The sequence below is a fragment of the Hyperoodon ampullatus genome (assembly GCF_949752795.1).
Source record: "Hyperoodon ampullatus genome assembly, chromosome: 19".
Taxonomy (NCBI): domain Eukaryota; kingdom Metazoa; phylum Chordata; class Mammalia; order Artiodactyla; family Ziphiidae; genus Hyperoodon; species Hyperoodon ampullatus.
In genome coordinates this window covers 44,956,813-44,981,278 of record NC_136932.1, presented here as the reverse complement: position 1 = coordinate 44,981,278, position 24,466 = coordinate 44,956,813, and the positions used below count along the sequence as shown (strand labels likewise).

At 41.6% G+C, this 24,466-nt stretch overlaps 2 protein-coding genes and 1 pseudogene across 4 annotated transcripts in view; 2 read left to right on the top strand and 1 right to left on the bottom strand.

Annotated features, from left to right (window-relative positions):
• SSH2 (slingshot protein phosphatase 2) overlaps positions 1-5,375 on the bottom strand; it is a gene marked incomplete at both ends in the record, with an annotated part of 245,032 nt that extends 239,657 nt beyond the window's left edge. Inside the window, one exon of one of the 2 annotated variants that reach the window (XM_079725457.1) lies at positions 5,288-5,375. In XM_079725457.1, coding sequence (XP_079581583.1) covers positions 5,288-5,350 — 63 coding nt within the window. The remainder of the gene's footprint in view (positions 1-5,287) is intronic. The other variant, XM_079725459.1, reaches the window with a different exon arrangement.
• EFCAB5 (EF-hand calcium binding domain 5) overlaps positions 5,124-24,466 on the top strand; it is a gene marked incomplete at its 3' end in the record, with an annotated part of 120,357 nt that continues 101,014 nt past the window's right edge. Inside the window, 5 exon segments of the mRNA XM_079725460.1 lie at positions 5,124-5,318; positions 22,858-22,885; positions 22,888-22,940; positions 23,334-23,396; positions 24,370-24,454. Of these exon segments, the coding sequence (XP_079581586.1) occupies positions 5,139-5,318; positions 22,858-22,885; positions 22,888-22,940; positions 23,334-23,396; positions 24,370-24,454 (409 nt within the window). The 5' untranslated portion in view covers positions 5,124-5,138.
• Positions 13,275-14,680, top strand: LOC307067454 (elongation factor 1-alpha 1-like; annotated as a pseudogene). Its single transcript has one exon. The product of its transcript is annotated as an elongation factor 1-alpha 1-like (transcript).

Here is a 24,466-nt window from a genome sequence, read left to right as displayed (position 1 = left end):
AAGTTTCTAAAGCTGTCTTCAAAAAAATTAAAAAGCATCACTTTTAAGTATATACTTTATATAAATCAATTTCATATTTGCTATGGCTTTATTTTCTCTGCCTAGAGAGAGAGGTGTGGTCATATCTGAATATATATAATTGAATAATATCTATTTATCCCACATCCCCATTCATTTATATATATATATATATATGAATTGCCCAATTAATTAAAATGTGCATCTTTTTTTTTAACATCTTTATTGGAGTATAATTGCTTTACAATGTTGTGTTAGTTTCTGCTTTATAACAAAGTGAATCAGTTATACATATACATATGTTCCCATATCTCTTCCCTCTTGCGTCTCCCTCCCTCCCACCCTACCTATCCCACCCCTCTAGGTGGTCACAAACCACTGAGCTGATCTCCCTGTGCTATGCGGCTGCTTCCCATTAGCCATCTATTTTACATTTGGTAGTGTATATATGTCCATGCCACCCTCTCACTTTGTCACAGCTTACCCTTCCCCCTCCCCATATCCTCAATATCAAGACTTTGGTGAAACTTGGATGGATCTCTATCTGAAAACACACTTCACTCAATCCCGACTGCTTAAACCAAGACAAAACAAGATTATGCCTTCTTAACGATGATTTGGGGTCATCACTATAACCATATAATAGTTGCTCTGAAGGAGTACTGGGTCTTAGAGGGGTATTTGTCCTTACATTAAGTAGTCCCTAACTGCTAAATTGTTTCCTTGGGTCAGCTATTTATAGGTTTTCTTCCTCCTCCCTTGCTGTAAAACCATTCAACTATTATTTTCCAGAACTTTAAGGAGCCTGCCTTTAGCAGCACCTGCCCCTTTCCATTCCTATTTTACTGCTGGTAATCTTCTATGAGTATGGAAACTAAATATTCAAGTTTATAAGATTTCTATGTCAACCAAGAGATAATAGGCTTCAAATAAGGGTATCACCGAAAAATGATTTGTACAAGACTTGGATGATTCTGTTCTATACAGTCAAGACAGAAAGTCAAAACAGACAATATATAAATGAACTCAAAAGACAGTGTGAGTTCTTTTTTTTTTTTTTTTTTTTTTTTTTGTGGTACGCGGGCCTCTCACCGCCGTGGCCTCTCCCGCTGCGGAGCACAGGCTCCGGATGCGCAGGCTCAGCAGCCATGGCTCACGGGCCCAGCCGCTCCGCGGCATATGGGATCCTCCCAGACCGGGGCACGAACCCGTATCCCCTGCATCGGCAGGCGGACTCCCAACCACTGCGCCACCAGGGAGGCCCCAGTGTGAGTTCTTGATTGCATCTCAAGTCTTGATTCTTTTTCTCTATTGGCAGTCAAGTCCTCAGGATCAGAAACTAATATGCTGTCTCTCTTATCACTCCATGGACCAGGAGCCAAGGAACTTAGTTCTACTGCAGGATCTTATACCAACCAGTTTTGCAATCTTCAGCAAGCCTTTTAACCTTGGTATTTGTCCTGCGTAACTTATGAGGCTATTCTAGAATTAAATTAGACCAGGAACACAAAACATTCTGAAAAGCATAAAGCACTTTTACAAAAGTAAAAGATTTTTGTGGTATTTCACTGTATTTATATAACCCTGGACCAATATAGGTATCCATTCAGAAAATTCATACCAGAAAGATAGAAGGTAAGAGATAATTCTTAAATCGCCCCCAATTAGTTAGAAACATCTAGAACAATATATTCCAAGAGTTGGCATCTCTGATTCCTCCTCCCCTATATCCAATCAATCCCAGGTCCTTTGTGTCTTCTCCGCAATCCCTTGCATCTGTCCTTTTCCTTCCCTTCTTTCACATTCCCAGTTCATGCCTTTATTATCTCACACCTGGGCTACTGTAACAGCCTCTAACCTGCTCCACACATGCCCTCTCTCCCTCTCAACTCCCTCTGGCCCACAGCTGCTAGATCAGTTTTCTTAAAACACCACTGTGATCATATCCGCTCAAAAACCTCTGAGGACTCTCCATTACCTTCTCTATCAAGTTCAAATTCCTAAGCTCAGCAGTCCCTTTGCAGCCCTAGCTGCCTCCCCACCTTTATCTATTACTACTCTTCGAAACAAATCCTTCCTCAAACTGGTCTATTTAAGTCCTTCAGATATGGCTTGTACGTTCCTGTCTCTAAGTCTTGGTGTATACAGCTTCTTTCCACCTGGAATACTCTCTACTTCCCAGCTTCTATCTCAGCCTATAAACATTCAACCTATCCTTCAAGGCCTAGTTCAAGAGCCACCCAACTATGTATACTTTTCTTTGATACCAGGAAGGAAAAAGATGGAAGATTCTAAAGTTAGACACATCTGTGTTTCAATTACATCTTCAACAGCTGAGTGTCACTGGGTACATTCCTTAATAGCTCTTTGCCTCAGTTTCATCAGTAAGATGGGGATAATAGCAATTTCCCTTGGGCATACTGTGAGGAGTAAATAAGTTAATCCATGTAAGGCACTTACATGTTACATATTGTTATTACTACTATAGTGAATTTATTATAATTTGAATTCAGACAATACTTATGGCCATTTACAAACTGGCTGTTCATGTACATACAGTAGCATCCCCTCACTTTCCTTTTCTACTCTCTCACATGTTTGTTCCTCTTCCAGTCCCTGTCCCTTCCCTCAACCCCTCCCTCCCAAGATTATTGACCCTGACAGATAGGGTCAATATCTTATACGTCTTGGTACTATAATAGTCATTCACACCCAGTAGATGATCAATAGATTTGTTTAATCTCTAATGAAAGAACACTGAAGAGCTGACGGTATTAAAATGTCTTACCTCCTACAGTGAAAAAGCGTAACAGAATGCTTAATATGATTAATTTAAAAACCCTAAATTTCCAGCCTCACAAAATTAAATCTCTCCTTTTGTGGTTCTGTAGATTCTTTCTGCTCTCTTTTAAAACAAACAACTCAACTTATTCATGCAGCAAGAGATGCAACAGCAAATATATTCAAGTCGGACAGCAGTCAAATACTGGAACACAAGGACCATAAGACAACTCAGCTGAAAAAGCTCTGGATAAAGTGGAATAGGAAAACAATTTAAAGGGAAAGGTAACTGGGTCATAGTCATGCTAACAATGCTGACTGTTACACACACACACACACACACACACGTCCCAGGATTTCTTTGCTCCCAGGGCCACATATAAGGTGAAATACCCAGGTTACTATAGCAAGTAGATGTAGAAATATCAGTCACTTAGCTCAACAACTGAGCTTACCACATGATTAATTTAATTACCTATGTCAAAAGTGCCTATTAACATACCTCCAGATTCTAAAATAACCAAGTGTTGGCTAATTAAGTCACATCAAGTAGATATGGTACTACTAATCATTCACCTCAAGAAAATTAGTATGATAACGTGATGCACATATATTATTATTACAGCATAAACGGCTACCAACAATGCCCAGGGAAAATCATGTCAATATAATACTGGTTCCTGGTTTGCCTACATGACTCAATTAACCTTCAGTTGCTTTCTCAGCCAAAATCTGGCGTGGTAACCACTTTCTTCCAAAGGTTTACTGGTGGGGTGAATTAAGATGGTCTGATGGTATGTTAGTGACTTTCCAAAAACTAGCATAAAATACCACATATAAGAATAAAGTATATTAAATTTCCATTCCTGTGATACTTGTCTTCAGAGGACCCTTAAATATTTTAGTAGCTTTCAAGTGCAGTTATTCTCAAATCACATAATCTTCAGAGTTGGAAAGAGCCCTTTTACCACCTCCTAGGCAAAAGGCCTTCCAGCCTTTGCTTGAACCTTTCAGCAATGGGCACTCACTATTTTGCAAGGCAGTCCACCCCACTGTTACAAAATTCCCCCTTAGAATGATTGGAAATCTGCCTCCCTGAATTTCTTTCTATCCAAGGATCCTAGCTAGTTCTGCTCTCTGGAATCAACACAGGGTAAGGTAACCTCTGAAGTATAATCACTTCGAGAATTAGGATACAGCTGCCAATTTGGTCACACAACGTGCAAAAGCTAGCTCAGGAAAAAAGAAACCACCACTATACACAACAAAATTTTGAAATTCAGGAAACTATATTAAAATTACAAACCAGCACACTTTCAAGATGTCAACATTCACACACACCTCAGTTAACATATACATATGAAGAGTAACCCGAATTTTTACAGTGGAAGGTAGTACAGCGTTTACTGAATACGTTTTTGCAAGTTGAAACCACTACATCCACCAACACAGTTTTTTAAATTACTGTTCTGAAGGAAGTTCAAAATGGTTTTTCCAATTTCTCATATATTCATTCCACTTATTCCCTCTAAAACATCTAGTTTTTTTTTTTTAAAGATCCCATTTCCCCCCACTGGTACAATATTTTATTTAAAAAAATAAATATTTTCAGAAAAAAAAAAGCCTAAAAGAATGGAGCGTAAAGGAGTGGGGGTGGGGCGAAGGGAAAGAAGGGCCCAGTAGGAAAAGGCTGGTTACTGGGTATTTTCCTTCTGGAAGCACGCTTCACTGGCACAGGCATCTGAAGTAACGAGCCATACAAACACGACCCAAGAACAAGAACGATCATGAGCAATGAGTGTAAGGCATAAATGTCTGTGAGATGTAAATGAATTGGCACTGGTCATCAAGCAGCGCCAGATGCTTCGGGACCTCACAGAGGTAAGAGATCCAAAGAGCAGAGACCACGGCCACCCTTTGAGGGAGGGGAGGAGGGGAGAAACCAAGGAGTAACTACCGTTCAGCCGTCCAATGAAGCCCAATGGACAGGGCACAAAAAGACAGCGAGTGACCAGGGTGAAGAAAGACACCCGGAGAGCCCGAAGGGCGTGCATTGTGCGAATGCGGAACGGGTCCCTGAAATGGGCGCGGGTAAGGGGATGTGGGTGTGTGTATGGGGCAACGCAGGAGTCCCAGGGTCCTCTCCCCGCAGCAGAGCAACAGAGGGTAAAGGAAGGGGGAGGGTGAAAAGCAAGAATGACTCATTCCCGAAAGGAAGTGCTCAAGCCAGAGGAAGGCATGCCACAGGGGGGTTCGGGGCGAGGACTGTGAGGCGCTAGGTGCTCAGAGTGATGGGGGCACAAATCGACGTTCTGTAGTTCCTGCAGCTCGTCTTTAAGATGGGGGTGTGTGGGGGGTTCGCGGCAGCCGAGTGCCCAGGCCTGGGAAGCGGCGCGGCGCGTGCGCAGTGGCGCTCGGCGGGACCCGCTGAGGCAAAGCGGAGCCGCAGTGACAGAAGCGAGCAGAGCGGCTGCCGGGAAAGACTCACCGAGGCGCAGGGGCTGGAGGTAGTGCTGGGGGTAGGCGACCGCTGGACCGTGACCAAAGCCATCTAGGCGCTGCTGGGCTGTTCCGGGCAGGGCATTCTTGTCCTGAGTGTGGGGGGCGGGAGGGTGACGGAGCCGGGATGAGGCAAGGGGTGTGGGGTGGGGATGAGGGGGGTGGGGAGGAGGAGGAGGAGGAGGAGACCGCGCGAACGGCAGCAGGCTCCGCACCCACCACCGGACTCTCGCAGACTGACGCGCTGAACTGGCGGCTGGCGGGCGGGCGGGCGGGCGGGCGATTCGGCAGCTGCGGGGCACAATGAGCGCTCCCAGTGCGCAGGCGCCACCTGTCAGCAACCGCCTCTCCCCTCGGCGCGCGCCGCCGCCTGGCCGTAACCCTTGAGTTGCCGGAAGCCGGCCGGGTGCGTGCGCCAAGGGCCGCCGCCCCCTCCCGGGTTTCCTCCTTGCCTCTGGAATCACGCAGTTTGGCTGCGCCGGGGGCTGTGGAGTGGGTTGGGGGGCGGGGTCTCGGAGCTGAGCGTCGCTGGAGCCCCCACTCCTGAAGGACGACCATTTTCTGAGGTGGGGCGCACAGCTTAACCCACCTTCGTGAGAAGAAACTGAGGTAAAAATCCTGAGGCAAACGTGTTTCCGGATGGGAAAGGGCGCCGCGGGGTTTCAAACGCTTTCTCTGAGCGTGGGTGGGGCTTACTGGGCTAGAGACCCTCCCTTTGACCCGGCTGTCGGGGAGGTTTCTGAGCTTTCCCACCCTTCCGTCTCCGACTCTATGTTTTAGGATGAGACTTTTTGAAAGTAAGAAAGATTTGTAATTTTATACCCCGGGAGTCTTTATGGTACCCTCGTGCTGCCTCTATTATCCTGGCCCCTGTCTTAGGACTCATTCATTATTCGTGAGGTGCAGAGAGGCCGAGCGAGCCTGGGAGGCCGAGAAAGCTGGGCTCACGGAGTTGGAAGGGTCCAACCTGCTATTTACCTCCCATTTGCTTCCTGCTGGCAAGAAGTTCTCTTGGCTAAACAGGATTTGCTCCTAGAGGTTTCCTCTCCTTCGTCTTTAGATTTCATTATTTCATAGACACATGCGGAATGCCGATTAAATATTTAAAAGAAATCGTTTTCTAAAAGATAAATCATCAGCTGAGCATAAGCCAAGAATGTAATGAAAAATCAAGATTGAAGGTTGGGGGGAATCGCACTATGCAAATGCCATTGATTGATTACACAGGGCAAGAGAGTTGACAAAGCTGTTTCTCAATTTGAGTGGATGTGCTGGTAAATACTACCATACATATCAAAGCTGTAAAACACACACATTCAGGAGTTTGCAGTTATTAACGCACCGCCTTATCGCTCAGACTCTCTTGGATCTTATTGCTTCTTTTAAACTGACAGAGCTGTCGTGAGCTCTTTCTGGCCGCTTTATGGTTAAGTGCCACTAGAGCCCTCTGTGCTGAGCCTTTGTTGTCTCCTTGGGGCCCTGTGGTTGAAATAATTAGCAGGGAGGTTCCATCAAGAATCAGACACTGAGGGTCCCTGTACTGTACAGTCCTATGTAGAATGTTCTGCAGAGAAGCTAGCTGGTAGGCTTTTGCCCCCTGGTGGTGGTCAAGAGTGCCTGCGAGACAAAATTAAACAAAGATGTATGGTTCACAGATTAAACAATCTGACTGTGTTTTTCCCAGAGCTACTTAGTAAACAGGAAAAGAGAAGACAAAGTTCAGAAGTAAGAACTTTGAACCAAAGCTTAGGAGACCAAACAGGAGGCTGTATGCGTAGGCAAGAATTATACATAGCTGAAAGCTGAATGAAGGCAAATAAATGAAACGTGATTTATAAACCAAAGTATCATTCTAGAGAAAAGTATTATTCAAATCAATAGGTCTTAGTAATGTACTTATATGTTAATTTTCTTACTGACTCAGGGACAGCAACACTGATTATCTACTTTTATGTAGCAACATAATCTTAAATTCTTTTGGAAGATGATAATCTTACAGTGTAGGATAATTGTACAGTGGGAAAGAGCACTACCCTAGGAATCAGAGACCTGGCTTCTAGTTCTAGCTCTGTAAAACCTTGAGCAAATGGCTTAAACTTTTCGAGCTTTAGTTTCTTCATTTCTGCAACGGAGCTCTTAACTCACAGGATTCCTGTGATCAAATGAGAAAAAAATGTAAAGTGCAATATAAACTGTAAAGCCCCATATGTAATTAAGATAACTTTATTATTCTCATAAGTTTGTTCCAAGTTCAGTGAGCTTTTGCTGAGTGTATCCTATGTGTAGAAAATAGCATCAAGCAGAAAGGTAATAAAAAAGAATGAAAAATACATGATTCCATGCCTTTTCTTAACAGTAGGAGAAGTAGATTAGTGGTCAAGACATGTCTCATTCGTATGTAGGTATAGAACATCATTATTCGTCACATCTGAGGTGATAAAATCCTGGTCAAAATTGGGATTGTAAGGTACCCAAATTCACATAAGGCTTGTAACAGAAAGTTAATTTATTTACAGGAGAAATACCTCTTCCTGGCATATGCCTTTTAAGGAAAGTAAGATTTGGAAATTGTTGGTGCATGTTCATTGATTTATTCACCATTAATTGAGAAAATACCAAGGGTGTATTATACACTAGTCACTGTTTTAAAAACAAAAGTCTATCTACCCCTCATAGCTTGTTAGCAGGAAAAAGCTCATCAAATAACTACAGTAAGGTTTAGTGGTACTGTTGCTTCAGTCACCTCTGCTAGGCCCCAGAAGTACACACACACACACACACACACACACACACACACACACACACACACATATATATGAGAAGTCTAGATATGTACAAAGTGCTTTAGAAACACAGAGACGGTCTGGGCAAATAAATGTACGCTTTATGATATTGGATTTCAGGCTTTGCCTACAGATCCCAGTATAGCCACGTTGTGAACTGATCTGGATCACATGTGAGCATTTGCAATCTATGCTCTCTGCGCCATTTACACCCATTCTTTCCTGGGCTCCACCCTGCTTCCTACTTGGTCTTCTGGTGATCTGAGGGAAGAGGTGTCATAATATGCTAGCTGAATTCGAGAAGAGAGAGGCCAAGAGCAGGATTCCCAAAAGAGGGAGCCAAAGAGAAAAGTTCTCCTAGCTCTATTTAGAGCACCTTTCTTCTTCCCACCTGTGATAATGGAGGCTTCCTTGTGCCACTGGAGTTCATTTAACCCTTAACTGGTGTTATCACTTCTTCAAGGTGAAATTATAAGGGAGCTTTTGAAATTTCTGAGATCAGCTGGTTCTTAAGCTTTGAGAACCTGATGAAAACGGTTAGCCATCTCTCCAGAAAGATATATTTACATATTTCACACACACACTGAAATCCATTAAGGAGTCCGAGGTTAAGAATCCTGGTTTAAAGGTTAAAGCAGTGCTTCTCAACCTTTTTTCATATCATGACATCCATAGAAATGATATTGTTCAGCACACTGGGATAAATTAGAGGGGATTTGGAGGCAACAATATGGGGCTTGGTGAAAAAAGTTATTTTCTTTTTATAATTATAATGAGAAAAATAACAAACATATTTAAGGGTGATATTAAATATTGAATTTATATAAGCTTCCAAATAAAGTCTCAAAAATTTAATGAAAAACCCGAGATTGCCTCTATAAACATGACATTTTCTATGTAGGGTTTTATGACTGAAATGACTGCATGTAATTTCTGAACAAGACAGTTTAACAGTGATCAATTTGTAGTCATTATTGATGCAAATTTAGTTCATACAAGTAGGTGATAAATTTAAAATAATTTTCACAACTATTCAAAATTTGCAAGTATAAATTATGTGTGACTACAGTCACTCTTACTTTTTTCCCACTAGAAAATGTAATGTGGTAATATCTTATGATAGCATGACTGGATTTAGAATCCACTTAAACTTTTTCGTATTAAGTATATTTTACAAAATAATAACAAAACTCCAGTTTGCAGGGTAGGACTGTGTTACGAGAGCAATAATTCTGCAGCTAACTTGGATGTAACTAAAAGGGCACATCAGCCATAAACAAAGGGAAGAATTCAATATATATGAAGAGAGATTAAGAGCTGAGTCCATGAGGAGTATCTGGCAGACTTCCCTGCCTTTCCTGGCCACACCTTAGGCTCTGAGTCCTGCTCCTTGAGTACCTGGAGCATGCACTCCTCCAGCAGCTCCAAGGTTCAATGTTTATGATGAGCAGCAATACACACTGCAACTGGCCTCTGAAAGTGATGTCTTGGAGGTGGAACATTCCTTGGCTTTGCTTCTTTATTAGAGGATACTTGCTTTAATAAAGCAAATCCTCCATTGTGCTTGCCTCCTGTGGGACCATGGGGCACACTAGGACAGATCATCAGACTCTGATTCTTTGGGTTACTCCTTGAGAATCCTTAAGTCAAACTGCTTCTGGCCAGGGGTGAATTATGTAGAGGCACCAACCACCATAGTCCTTTCAGGCCACTCCTAGGGCTGAATAGATAACTATCTTGCAGTACGTCTGTAACTCATTGATCACAGACCAAATGAAGTATGTCACTTAAAAGACTGTATAGCTAAGCTTGTTAAAATGTGGGGGGGGAAATCATTCGTTATAATCCAACCCCTTACATTTGAAATGACTAGTTACGAATAATAAAACAAGTAGAAATATATAGAGATAGAATATAAAATAGCTAAGAGTGAGTGGAGTATGATTGAGTCATGTATTGCCTCTACCTGGTTGTAATTTTTCTTAAATTTTAATAATCTTATACTAACTTTATTGATAGTCAGTGTCCAGATAGGAGATAAAATTCACACCAGTTATTTGAACAGATAATTTAACAAGAATTGTTAACTAGGTATGAAGTTAAGTAGGTGAATGAAAAACTGAAAAGAGAAATATAAGGTGTGACAGAGGTAGCAACTGTTTTTATTACCTTTAGGGCTGAAAAACAACCTAAACAAAGGAATTAAAGGGAAAAAATTACAAACTTGGAAGAGTGACCCCACAGAGCTGAAACTCAGGTCTCTGAGAAGAAGATACTGCCTGGCTGCCGTTGGTGTCTCTGAGCTTAGATGGGGTGCTCCATGGGACCCAGCAGTCTGGGGCCCAGACCTCTGCAGCAGGAACACTGGCTGGCTGATGTCAATGAAAACTACAAAACTGTAGAAAAACTGCAAACTGGATTCAGCTGCTGCTACCAGGTTAAAGAAGCATAGCTGGAGTGAAGCACACTGGGACCAAAACACCACAGGAAGCAGTCATGAGGTAGACAGGAAGGAACAAGTCTCTTGTCCTTCCTCAGCCTTGTGGTCTCCATCTGATGCCCCCAATTAGCAGAGCTTAACAGAGCCAGCTGGCAAGGCAAAGTAATGTGGTTTTCGTACTCCAGCTCCAGCATGAAAGAAAAGTACAAAAGGGTGAATTTGGAGCTGAGAAAATAATTTAGTAACTGGCACTTGGCTGATGTAGAAATTGATACCAGAAGTAGAATTTATCTTCCATCCGCTGGCTTTGCATATATTTCATGAAGACAGTTAAAGACCTCGCTCCTTTTGCTCCCCGATCCAATCAGCATAATGTCATCAATGTACTGGACCAACTTAATGCTGATTGGAAGGTGAAGATGCTCAGTATCTCTGTGGACTATATTATGGCAGAGAGCAGGAAAATTGATGTAGCCATGGGGCAAGACTGTGAAGTTATATTGTTGGCCCTGCCAAGTAAAAGCAAATTGCTTCTGGTGTTTCTTGCCAATTTGTATGGAGAAATAAGCATTTGCTGGATCACTACCTGCATACCAATTGGCAGGGGCTGTGTTGATTTGCTCCAGTAAAGTTACTACATATGGAAGAGCAGCTGCAATTGGAGGCATCACCTGATTAAATTTATAATCAACCGCACTCATTCTCCAAGATCCATCTGCCTTCTTCACAGGCCTAACAGGTGAATTAAATTGGCGAGAGATAGATTTCATCACTCCTGCTTTTTTTTTTTTTTTTCCGATGCGGGCCTCTCACTGTTGTGGCCTCTCCTGTTGCGGAGCACAGGCTCCAGACGCGCAGGCTCCAGACGCACAGGCTCAGCGGCCATGGCTCACGGGCCCAGCCGCTCCGCAGCTGCCCCGGACCGGGGCACGAACCCATGTCCCCTGCATCGGCAGGCAGACTCTCAACCACGCGCCACCAGGGAAGCCCTACTCCTGCTTCTTTTAAACCTTTATTGGTGTCACTAATCTCTGTAATCCCCCATTCTGCCATCCCAAGGAAGCAGTAATTTTTGTTTACTCTTCTGGTGTATGGGGGAGGTGGAAGGGGAGTTCCCAAGGGCTTCAACTTGGCTTTTCATTGTCCTTATTCCAGGATCAAAGAACCAATATGGAAATTCTGCCAGTTACCAGGTATCTATTCTAATTATACATCCAGGAGCTGGTGAAATCACCGCGGAGTGTTCTATGGGCCTACTCTGCCCACTGTGATTCAAACTTGAGTTAAGGGGACTTCCCTGGTGGCACAGTGGTTAAGAATCTGCCTGCCAATGCAGGGGACATGGGTTCGATCCCTGGTCCAGGAAGATCCCTCATGCCGGGGAGCATCTAAGCCTGTGCGCCACAACTACTGAAGCCGGCACACCTGGAGTCCGTGCTCCACAACGAGAAGCCTGTGCACCACAAGGAAGAGTAGCCCCCGCTCACAACTAGAGAAAACCCGTGCGCAGCAATGAAGACCCAATGCAGCCAAAAATAAATAAATAAATTTTAAAAAGCAAAACACAAACCAGTTAAGACTGCATCTCTCACCTGTCCAATACAGGCCCCACTTCAACTGGTGGAATGTATTTGGGTCCCCAGAAATTAACACCAATTAATGCCAATGTTTAGAAGTCCCTGAAATACCTGAATATTAATCTTTTTCCTCATTACATAGTCATTTTAGGAAATGGCCTAAGGTCTCTGTGGAGAAGACTTGGAGGAAGATTTTCAGTATATGCTATGGCAGTGCTGCAGAATCCTTCCTTAAGGGGATCCAGCCTGCCCTTTCAATTAAGAGGCTCAGCTATGGAAACTGGGTGAGAGAGGTCAGAACTCTCCACTATGGTGACTAAAGTAATATTTTTGACTATCATATATAGATTTTTAAATATTATGTGTAGATGATCAGTACTTTATTAGGCTGCCCATCTATTTTAATCCTGGCACCACCATAATCATTTAGCTGAATGTCAAAAATAATCTGATTACCACTGTATCTCTACTTCTCTTTATGGTAAATGTGCCCGCATTGTCTTTGGTGGTAAACACTGACATCTGGCTTCTGCTGCCTGAAATGGGTCATCCCATCATGAATTTCCTACAGAAGAAAGCCAACATAGAGCTTTTCAAGGATATAAGTACTCCCACTCACTAATGTATCTTTCAGTGCTTTAGTAAAGGGACACCCCCCAAGTTCTCTTGGAGAATATACTTGTGGGGAGTGGATATGCAAGTCAAAATGTGATAAATCTACTCCAACATTCCCATATCCCTAAGACTTTGGATTCCTTTTACATTATCCAGGGAAGTTCCAGTATCTCCACTTAATTAAACATAGCCCACTATGGAGTCCAAGTTTCAGTGAACTTACCAAGTAAATAGTGAGTGTCACTTCCAGCTGTAGGTGCTAATACATTAAATCCTTAATTTCTGATATGAGTACCCATATCAATAAATTCCAGCCAACCCAGTATTATATTTTGTGCTCCTTCCTTTAACTCCCTTATAATATACTCATGTCTGTTCCCTGGGCTTCTGCCACTAAACAAGAAAATAATGAAAATATTTTGCCATAAAATCTATTTCCACTTGGTTAGACTTTGTATTTGCCCTGCTGGAGCATTTTAAGATCTGATTTTAGCTTTTTTCGCAATGGGTTTGCCACCAGGACACAGGTGTCATGAAAACTACCACTAAATCTAAGCCACAATGGGAAAGGAGAAGCCTCACATCAACATCACTGTGGACATGTAGATCTGGGCAAGTCTACCACTACTGGCCATCTGATCTATAAATGTGGTGGGATCAACAAAAGAACCATCGAAAAGTTCAAGAAGGAGTCTGCTGAGATGGGAAAGGGCTCCTTCAAGTATGCCTGGATCTTGGACAAACTGAAAGCTGAATGTGAGTATGCTATCACCATTGATATCTCCCTGTGGAAATTCGAGACCAGCAAGTACTATGTGACCATAATTGATGCCCCAGGACACAGAGACTTTATCAAAAACATGATTACAGGTGCATCTCAGGCTGATTGTGCTGTTCTGATTGATGCTGCTGGCACTGATGAATTTGAGGCCAGTAAGTATCTCCAAGAATGGGCAGACCCATGAGTATGCTCTTCTGGCTTATACTCTGAGTGTGAAAGAACTAATTGCTGGCATTAACAAAATGGATTCCACTGAGCCACTCTACAGCCAGAAGAGCTGAGAGGAAATTGTTTAGGAAGTCAGCATCTACATTCAGAAAGTTGGCTACCACCCCGACACAGTAACATTTGTGCCAGTTTCTGGGTGGAATGGTGGCACCATGCTGGAGCCAAGTGCTAACCTGCTTTGGTTCAAGGGATAGAAAGTCACCCATAAAAATGACAATGCCAGTGGAACCATGCTGCTTGAAGCTCTGGATTGCATCCTGCCACCAGCATGTCCGACTGACAAGCCTTTGCATGTGCCACTCCAGTATGTCTACAAAATTGGTGGTATTGGTATTGTCCCTGTGGGTCGAGTGGAGACTGGTGTTCTCAAACCGGGCATGGTGGTCACCTTTGCTCCAGTCAATGTTAAAACTGAAGTGAAATCTATTGAAATGCACCACGAAGCTTTGAGTGAAGCCCTTCCTGGGGTCAATATGGGCTTCAGTGTCAAGAACGTGTCTGTCAAAGATGTTTGTTGTGGCAGTGTGGCTGGTGACAGCAAAAATGACCCACCGATGGAGGCAGTGGGCTTCACAGCTCGGGTGATTATCTTGAACCAACCAGGCCAAATCAGTGCTGAATATGCACCTGTGCTGGATTGTCACACAGCTCACATTGCTTGCAAGTTTGCTGAGCTGAAGAAGATTGATCATCGTTCTGGGAAAAAGCTGGAAGGTGGCCCCAAATTCTTGAAATCTGGTGATGCTGCCATCATTGATATAGTTCCTGGCAAGCCCATGTGTGTTGAGAGCTTCTCTGACTATCCTCCTCTGAGTCATTTTGCTATTCGTGACATGAGACAGACGATTGCTGTGGGTGTCATCAAAGTAGTGGACAAAAAAAAAAAAAAAAGTGGGCAAAGGCAGCTGCAGCTGGCAAGGTTATCAAGTCTGCCCAGAAAGCTCAGAAGGCTACATGAATGTTATCCCCAATACCTGCCACCCCAGTCTTAATCAGTGGTGGAAGAACAGTCTTAGGACTGTTCACTTCAATTGGCCATTTAATAGTAAAAGACTGCATCACAAAACCTTCAGAAGGAAAGGAGAATATTTTGTCAACCATTTGTTTTATGTGTGGCAGTTTTTCCTTTATTTTATTTTATTTTTCATTTTTTAATTTTTATTGGAGTATAGTTCATTTACAATGTTGTGTTAGTTTCAGGTGTACAGCACAGTGAATCAGTTATACATATACCTATATCCACTCTTTTTTTTTAGATTCTTTTCCCATGTAGGCCATTACAGAGTATTGAGTAGAGTTCTCTGTGCTATACAGCAGGTTCTTATTAGTTATCAGTTTTATATATCGTAGTGTGTATATGTCAATCCCAATCTCCCAATTTATCCCTCCCCACCCTCATTCCCTGGTAACCATAAGTTTGTTTTCTACATCTGTGACTCTACTTCTGTTTTGTAAACAAGTTCATTTGTACCCTTTTTTTAGATTCCACATATAAGTGATATTATATGATATTTGTCTTTGTTTCTGACTTACTTCACTCAGTATGACAATCTCTAGGTCCATCCACGTTGCTGCAAATGGCATTACTTTGTTCTTTTTTATAGCTGAGTAATATTCCATTGTATATATGTACCACATCTTCTGTATCCATTCCTCTGTTGATGGACATTTAGTTGCTTCCACGTCCTGGCTATCGTAAATAGTGCTGCAATGAACACTGGGGTGCATGTATCTTTTTGAATTATTATTTTCTCCAGGTATATGCCCAGGAGTGGGATTGCTGGGTTATGTGATATGTGTGGCAGTTTTAAGTTAGCTTTTAAAATCAGTACTTTTTTTTTTTTTTTTTTTTTGCGGTATGCGGGCCTCTCACTGTTGTGGCCTCTCCCGTCTCGGAGCACAGGCTCCGGACACACAGGCTCAGCGGCCATGGCTCATGGGCCCAGCCGCTCCATGGCATGTGGGATCTTCCCGGACCGGGGCACAAACCTGTGTCCCCTGCATCAGCAGGTGGACTCTCAACCACTGCGCCATCAGGAAAGCCCTAAAATCAGTACTTTTTTATGGAAACAACTTGACCAAAAATCTGTCACAGAATTTTGAGACCCATTGAAACAAAGTTTAATGAGAAAATAAAAAGACCTGATTTGAGTTATGAATCTACTATAAGTAAGAGGTGGTTGTGGTGAGTCTTGAGGAAAATGGGCATCCTCTTGCAAGGCAGTTGCCCCAGATGAGATTATTACAAAATTTTCAATTAAGAGGATAGTCTTCACAAATACAAGAGGACAAACTGCTTTCACTGTCAAAAAAGGCTCAAAGTGACTCAGAAGTTTGAGATTATCAGTCTCCTAGTCCAACTAAATGTCCCCATTCCAAATTTCAGGGTACTCTTTCCCAATCAGTCCCTCAATTTTGACATGAATAACTTGGCTGGAATTTGAATTCAATTAATATTGTAATTCTGCAACCCATAATTCTTGATTTATTGACTCTTTTATCATTAAACGATGACTTCCTTTGTCTCTTACAGTTTTTGGCTTAAAGTCTATTTTGTCTGATGTAAGTATAGCTATCTCTGCTGTCTTTCGGTTTTCACTTGCCTGGAATATCTTTTTCCATCCCTTCACTTTGAGCCTATGTGTATCCTTAAAGCTGATGTGAGTCTCTTATAAGCAGCTATAGTTGGGTCTTGGTTTTTTTATCCATCCAGCCACTCTATGCATTTAGATGGAGAATTTAATCCATTTTATTGATAGGTGAGAACTTTTATTAATCAACACCTAATTAAATGTCATCTTATTGTTTTCTGGCTGTTTTGTAATTCCTTTGTTTCTTTCTTCCTGTCTTACTGTCTTCCTTTGTGAATTGATGATTTTCTGCAGTGATATGTTTTGATTCCATTCTCTTTATCTTTTGTGCGTCTACTATAGGTTATTGCTTTGTGGTTACCATGAGGCTTACTTAAAACACCTTATAGATACAATGGTTTATTTTAAACTGATGACAACTTAATTTCGATCATATACAAAAACTCTACCTTTTTATATCCTCCCCCCATCTTATATTTTTGATGCCACAGTTTACATCTTTTTATATTGGATATCCAATAGCAAATTATTGTTTGCAAAGCTATAGTTATTTTTAATACTTGTGTTCTTAACCTTTATTCTAGAGGTAAGTGATTAACACACCACCATATTACAGTATTGGAATATTCCGAATTTGACTGTATAGTTACACTTACCAGTGTGTTTTCATGTTACTAATTAGTGTCCTTTCATTTCAGCTTGAAGAACACCTTTTAGCATTTCTTGTAAGACAGTTCTGGTGGGGGTGAGCTCCCCTCAGCTTTTATTTGTGTGGGAAAGATTTTATCTCTCTTTCATTTCTTTTTACTTATTTATTTAAATTTTAAAAATATTTTTTTGATGTGGACCACTTTTTTTAAAGTCTTTATTGAATTTGTTACAATATTCCTTCTGTTTTATGTTTTGGTTTTTTGGCCACAAGACATGTAGGATCTTAGCTCCCCGACCAGGGGTCGAACCTGCACCCCCCTGCATTGGAAGGCAAAGTCCTCACCACTGGACCACCAGGGAAGTCCCTCTCTCTTTCATTTCTGAGGATAACTTTGCCAGATAGAATATTCTTGGGTGACAGGTTTTTGGGGTTTTTTCCTTTCAGCACTTTGAATATGTCATCCTACTCTCTCCTGGCCTGTAAGGTTTCTGCTGAGAAATCCTCTGATAGTCTTACGGGGTTCCTTTGTAAGTGGCAAACTTCTTTTCTATTGCTTCTTTCAAGATTTTCTCTTTGTCTTTGATTTTGACAGTTTTATTACAATGTGTCTTGGAGAAGATCTCTTTGAGTTGAATTTGTTTGCAGACCTATGAGCTTCATGAACTTGGATGTCCAAATCTCTCTTCAGATATGTGAAGTTCTCAGACATTATTTTGGGGGGGGGCTGTTAAGGATTCTGCATCTTAATTTGTGGGGGCATGGTGGAGGTTGCACATACAAACATTTAGTATATAATAAGAAGAAAGTTAATGGACCAGGAAGGAGACTTGAAGATGGAAGTGTGAGATTTTCTAATCACTTGGAGAAGTTGAGACAGCAGCAGTTAATTGGAGAGGTCAAACTTACACCACGGTATTTTTATGGCAGGCTGGTGGTATAGGTCAGACATTATTTTTCAAAAAGTTTTCTGCCCCTTTCTCCCCTTCGTTAGACTCTCTTATTGTACCGATTGTTTCTCTTAATGGTGTCCCAGAAGTCCCACAGGCTTTCTTCATTCCCCTTCATTTTTTTCTTTTTCTCTTCACCAGCTGAATATTTTCAAATGATCTGTGTTTGAGTTTACCAATTCTTTCTTCTGCTTGGTTTAGTCTTGTATTGAATCTCTCTACTGAATTATTCATTTCAGTCATTGTATTCTTCAGCTCCAAAATTTCTGTTTGGTTCTCTTTTTTTGTTTTCTCTTTGTGGAACTTATCATTTCATTCTTGTATCATTTCCCTTATTTCATTAAATTGTTTACCTGTGTTCTCTTGTAGCTCTCTGAGCATCTTTAGAACAATTATTTTGAATTCTTTATCAAGCAATTTGTGAATCTCCACTTCCCATTACTGGAAGTTTACTGTGTTCCTTTGGTAGTGTCATGTTCCTCCTATGTTTTGTGATCCCTGTAGTTTTTGTAGGTATCTGTGCATTTGAAGAAGCAGTTACCTCTTTCAGACTTTATGGACAGACTTTGGTATGGAAAGACTTTCATCTGCGGGCAGGCACGTGCTGGAACATGCTGTGACCCTAGATCTAGTGGTGCAGGGTGCAAAGTGTGAGGGCATGTAACATCTCCGAATGATGGGGAGGGACGTGATGTCTTGTTGGCTCAGCAGCTGGGGTCCATGACGTCAACAACTGCATAATCTTTGGTGAGAGCTGTAGGCAGTCCACAGTGGCTTCAAGGGCTGTTGGAGTCTTTAGCAGTACCTCCAGTCCAGTGTCTAGGGATCAGGCCAGGTAGTGGTGGTGTCCGGAGCCAGTGGTATGCACAGGCTTGGCTGCAGGGCTAGTTGTGGGGACTGGCTGCAGGGGCACAGTGGCAGGGGCTGGGGCCAACTGGGGGTGCACAAGCAGCTGCAGTGGCCCTGGCTGTCAGTGTGTCCTTTTTTTTTTTTTTTTTAATTTTTTATTAGTTTCTGCTTTATAACATAGTGAATCAGTCATACATATATATCTGTTCCCATATCCCTTCCCTCATGCATCTCCCTCCCTCCCACCCTCCCCATCCCACCCCTCCAGGCGGTCACAAAGCACCGAGCTGATCTCCCTGTGTTCTGCGGCTGCTTCCCACTATCTATCTACCTTACGTTTCGTAGTGTATATATGTCCATGCCTCTCTTTCGCTTTGTCACAGCTTACCCTTCCCCCTCCCCATATCCTCAAGTCCATTCTCAAGTAGGTCTGTGTCTTTATTCCCGTTTTACCCCTAGGTTCTTCCTGACATTTTTTTTTTAAATTCCATATATATGTGTTAGCATACGGTATTTGTCTTTCTCTTTCTGACTTACTTCACTCTGTATGACAGACTCTAGGTCTATCCACCTCATTACAAATAGCTCAGTTTTGTTTCTTTTTATGGCTGAGTAATATTCCATTGTATATATGTGCCACATCTTCTTTATCCATTCATCCGATGATGGACACTTAGGTTGTTTCCAGCTCCGGGCTATTGTGAATAGAGCTGCAATGAACATTTTGGTACATGTCTCTTTTTGAATTATGGTTTTCTCAGGGTATATGCCTAGTAGTGGGATTGCTGGGTCATATGGTAGTTCTATTTTTAGTTTTTTAAGGAACCTCCATACTGTTCTCCATAGTGGCTGTACCAATTCACATTCCCACCAGCAGTGCAAGAGTGTTCCCTTTTCTCCACACCCTCTGTCAGTGTGTCCTTGAGTGACAATGGGGCTAGCTGAAGGCACATGCTGGGCAGTGGTGGCCAGTGACGGGAGTTGAGGCTGGTGTCTTGCAGGTACACAACTGTAGAGTTAACTGCAGGCAAGCAGAGCCATGCAAGCCAGTGACAGGTGTCCACATTGAATCCAGGCCCTCCAGCAGCTATGGGTGCCTTGGCTGTTGGTGTACACTTGTGGGGCCATAGGGGCTTGCTGTGGGCATGTGCACGGCTGTAGCGGCTGGTAGTGGGAGTCAGGCCAGCAATGTGCAGGTGCACAGCTGCAGGAGTCTCCTGCCATTCTCAGCAGTTATCAGTATCTTTCACTGGCTCTTCTTTCTTAGCCCTACTTGTAAGTGTTCATCAACAAGGGTTTATTTTCAGCCTTTTTTTTTCCTTCTCTTAGCTATTATTGGGTGAGCCCCACTAGCATCCTCCTACAAATGTATCTTTCTATCAATACCCAGGGGTTCAAGACTCACAAGAAATCCAGGTAAATGACATTTCTTATCCTCTATGAGTCTGAGAAATCAGAATGATATATGATTTCTCTCATACTGGGAAACTCCTTCCTCAAGGATAATTGGCTACTCTTTCACATATGACTGACGGTCTTACTAATCAAGATGCTATTGGGACTTCCCTGGTGGTCCAGTGGCTAAGACTCCACGCTCCCAATGCAGGGGGCCTGGGTTCGATCCCTGGTCAGGGAACTAGATCCCACATGCCACAACTAAGAGTTCGAATGCTGCAACTAAATATCCCGCATGCCGCAACTAAGACCCGATGCAGCCAAATAAATAATTTTTTTTTTTTTTTTTTTTTTTTTGCGGTACGCGGGCTTCTCATTGTTGCGGCCTCTCCCGTTGCGGAGCACAGGCTCCGGACGCGCAGGCTCAGCGGCCATGGCTCACGGGCCTAGCCGCTCCGCGGCATGTGGGATCTTCCCGGTCCAGGGCACGAACCCGTGTGCCCTGCATCGGCAGGCAGACTCTCAACCACTGCGCCACCAGGGAAGCCCCAAATAAATAAATATTTTTAAAAATGCTATCAAGCAGGTGTCTTAAATGTAATACTTCCAAACTCAAACTCATATCATTCCTCAAACCTGTTTTTCTCTCCTTTCCTTATTTCACTTAATGGCATCATCATCCATTCAGCCTTCTAAATATTAAAAAACGCTCAGTGAGCCTTAGCTGCTCCTCTTTCACTCCTTAGATCTAATTATGCCCCCAGTCCTGATCATTCTATCTGTTGTAAATAGTTTGGGTTCCCTCAGAACAGACCCTGGTCCAAGGAGTTGAGTGCAAGTTTATTTGGGTGGAAACAATGGTAAGGGAGTAGGGAAGTAGACTACAGTCAGGGGCATTCATCTCAGGTGCAACATTTAAGGTACAAAATTTACCTTCATTCTATCTTTCCCCACTCTTTCACACTTCCAGTCTTTGCCAGCAGAGTCAGCTTTTTAAAAACACCGATTTCATCACATCTTGTCTTATGCTTAGAAAGCACAAAATAAAATCCAGACTCCTTGATTTATTGTGAAAAAGTTACCTTTTTAGCCTCATCTTCTGCCACTTTCTATTATATAACTATGCTCTGCTATGAATGCTTCAAACACTTTTTGAACTTTTATACTCCAGCGTATAATGTTCCTTCTGCCTCAAATACTCTTTTCCCCCTCCTTTACACACACAAAAAGTCTTATTAGTCACTTAAAATCTAGCTTGGAAATCTATTTTTCTGTGAAATCTTCCCTGACCTCCCTGAGAAAATTAATTACAACTCCTCTGTATTCCTTAATATTTTGTATGTACCTCTGCTTTTGCACGTACAGATGGAATTGCATCTGTTTATCCCTTTTTCTCTCACTAAACTAGGAACTCTTCAAAAGCAGGTCCTATCCATCTTTTTAACCCCAAAGTCTGCCTGCATATGGAAGGCACCCAGTAAAGGTTTATTGAGTTGAATTTATCTGGGTGCATCCAAACAAAACAAATTTTAAAATAAATGGGGGGACTTCCCTGGTGGTCCAGTGGGTAAGACTCTGAGCTCCCAATGCAGGGGGCCTGGGTTCGATCCCTGGTGGGGGAAGTAGATCCCACATGCCTGCCGCAACTAAGAGTCCGCGGGCCGCAACGAAGATCCCACGTGCCGCAGCAAAGATCCCATGTGCCGCAACTAAGACCCGGCACAGCCTAAATAAATAAATAAAAATAAGTAAATCTTAAAAGAAATGGGAGGAAGCTTTTTAGCAATTTCAGGAGATGGATACCAGAAGCAAAAAAAAGCAGTCTGTGAAAATGTACAATTGGGACCTATCAAAGAAATCTATTGTGTATTATTTATTATTTATGAATTGCTTCAAAAAGGCTTTGAGGCAGCCATTTTTGTGTTGGAAGCTGTTGTCTCCAAAGGCAGTACTTTTGGTTTATTCAAGCAGAACATATGTTGATAAAAAGAAAAGTGAATACTCTAGCACATTATAAATAATACCATTTCAAATTAAGAAGTCCCTAGATTGTAACTGCCCTAGCAGCAGAGGCCATGTATATAAAATGCATTACTTTTTACATAGCACCTAGCTTAAATAGACACAAAGTCTTAAATGATTTTTGACACAAGAGTGATTTTGATCATCTGTGACTGAATCTATAGTCATTTGCAATTGAAGTAGGGGATGTGGTAATTATCCATTTTTATTCCTTAGCATGAATAAATAAACCATACAAATTTCATTCCTCTCAGAACTCCCCCCTCCAAAAATACTTTTTAGCAAGGTGATTATTCTAATGTCTGTCTTTCTCACGTGAATTAAATAGCAATCAAAGTTTCATTTCACCTCACTTTGTAATTTCAAAAACTAATGAGGATGATGATAATGTTTTAAAAATTCAGTTGCATTACTGTTGCTGGTTTTTTAAACACTAATGGTGATGATTACTGTAGTGACTTTTCCTGTCTCCCTGAACCCTAGCCTAGCACTAATTGAGCTTTGATCAGTAACCACAGTAATAACAGTAGTACAGTCTGAGAAGTTTAGCAGTTGAGAACTTATTATCATTCAGTAGAATGGTGGGATGAGGTTGTGGGGGGAGATTTTGATCTTCCAGAGTATTTCTGTTTGTTAATATTTTCTTTCTCTCCTTTTGTTATTAATAGTGGTCTGGTAATACTTTTCCTTACCATTTGGTGATATCTTTTAGTGGTCCAGATGAGTGAGTCGACATCTCAAGAGGAACCCAAACCTGCTCAGGTACCTGGTCTACATAGGTTTCTAACCATTTAGCCATGAGAGGATTTGAGATTCAACATTTTTTGGGAAAATTGAGATGCAATATCATATTCTATCATTGAATTATTTCTGTTTTTAGTTGAATTTTTCTGCATCAAGTTTTGACAAAAATGGGGTCAACTAATAGTTGAGTCACAGTGGCCTGCTTCCAGTTGCTTTGTATTCTTTATACCTAACAAGTCTGTTACTGTTTGAGTTTGCTAATACAGCTACTTTATGTGATTTTATTTGGTATGATGTTTACTCGTCACGTGAATTTTTTTACATGAAAAGCTTGCTACACTAGAGTATAAAATGTTAGTTTTATTTCCAGCTCCTGTTGGATACCATTTACTAACACTATTTCCACTTCAGGAAAATGGAAAAGAAGACCAAGAAAGGAACCAGGAAACAACCGAAGTAAAAGAGCCTATTAAGGTAGAGTTTTCATGAGTAATCAGATGTTAATGCTTGAGAGTAAACTGGAGAAATTAATTTTCTTACAAAGAAAAAAAAGGAAAAGATGTGGGTATTCAAAAAGATAAAATGGCAAATGGGAAAAAGCAAACCCATGTTGATCATTAAGCTGACTCATTTGAGTCAGTTGCAGAAAACTTCCATTGACAGGTAAATTATTTGTGAAGAGCTATTATGAATTATAAGTAAATAAAGTTTACTTTCTAAAATCAGAACTGTTACCCTGAGTACAATAACCACCAGTTTTTAGGGGAACTTCGCTATCATTCTGAAAATGTAATCTCCATGTTAATCATTTAAATAACTGTGTTTAAATAAATAGAAGTCTTCAATGAGGAAAAATATTTTAAAGAAAAGGGGAGGCAAGTGAAAATAGTTATATGGATTCACCATTAAGTTGACTAATGTGAGTCTTAAAGTATTCTATTATCATCCTTTTAAAAGTACATCAGCATGAGTACAAAAAGCTATTTTGTCACCATTTATTCATAAAACTAACCTTTACTTTCTTTAATTAAGGTGAAAATGTTTTTCTTTCCACCACAAACATGGAAGGTGATTCTAATAGTAAAAGAAAACAGCAGCAATTTCAGATGTCCTATTTCACTGTGTTGTGGTCTCAAATTATGTTTCTAGAAAGTATTATATAATTCAAGGATTAATGTACATCCGGAATAATATTCTTAGCATATTACTTTGTTAGCAATAGGAAGATGTGATGACATTCTGAGCCAATGCACTTTATCTTGTAAATGCAGTAAGACCGTGATTACTGCTTTGCTTCTAATATATAGCATTAAATCCTAGCAAAATTAGGGAGGAATGTTTGGTGATTTTTACAAGGGATTTGTGTGCATTCTTTAATTGGGAGAGTTGATGCAACTTTGATGAAAAGCATTTCACTTTTTAATTGGTGTTTCTTTTCTCCTTTCAGAGTTCACGGAGTATACCAGAGAGTTTGGCATTAGGCACCTGCAGCAATGTGGCAGGAACAGCAGCAAATAAAGTCAAATCCCAAGGTAAAGAACTAG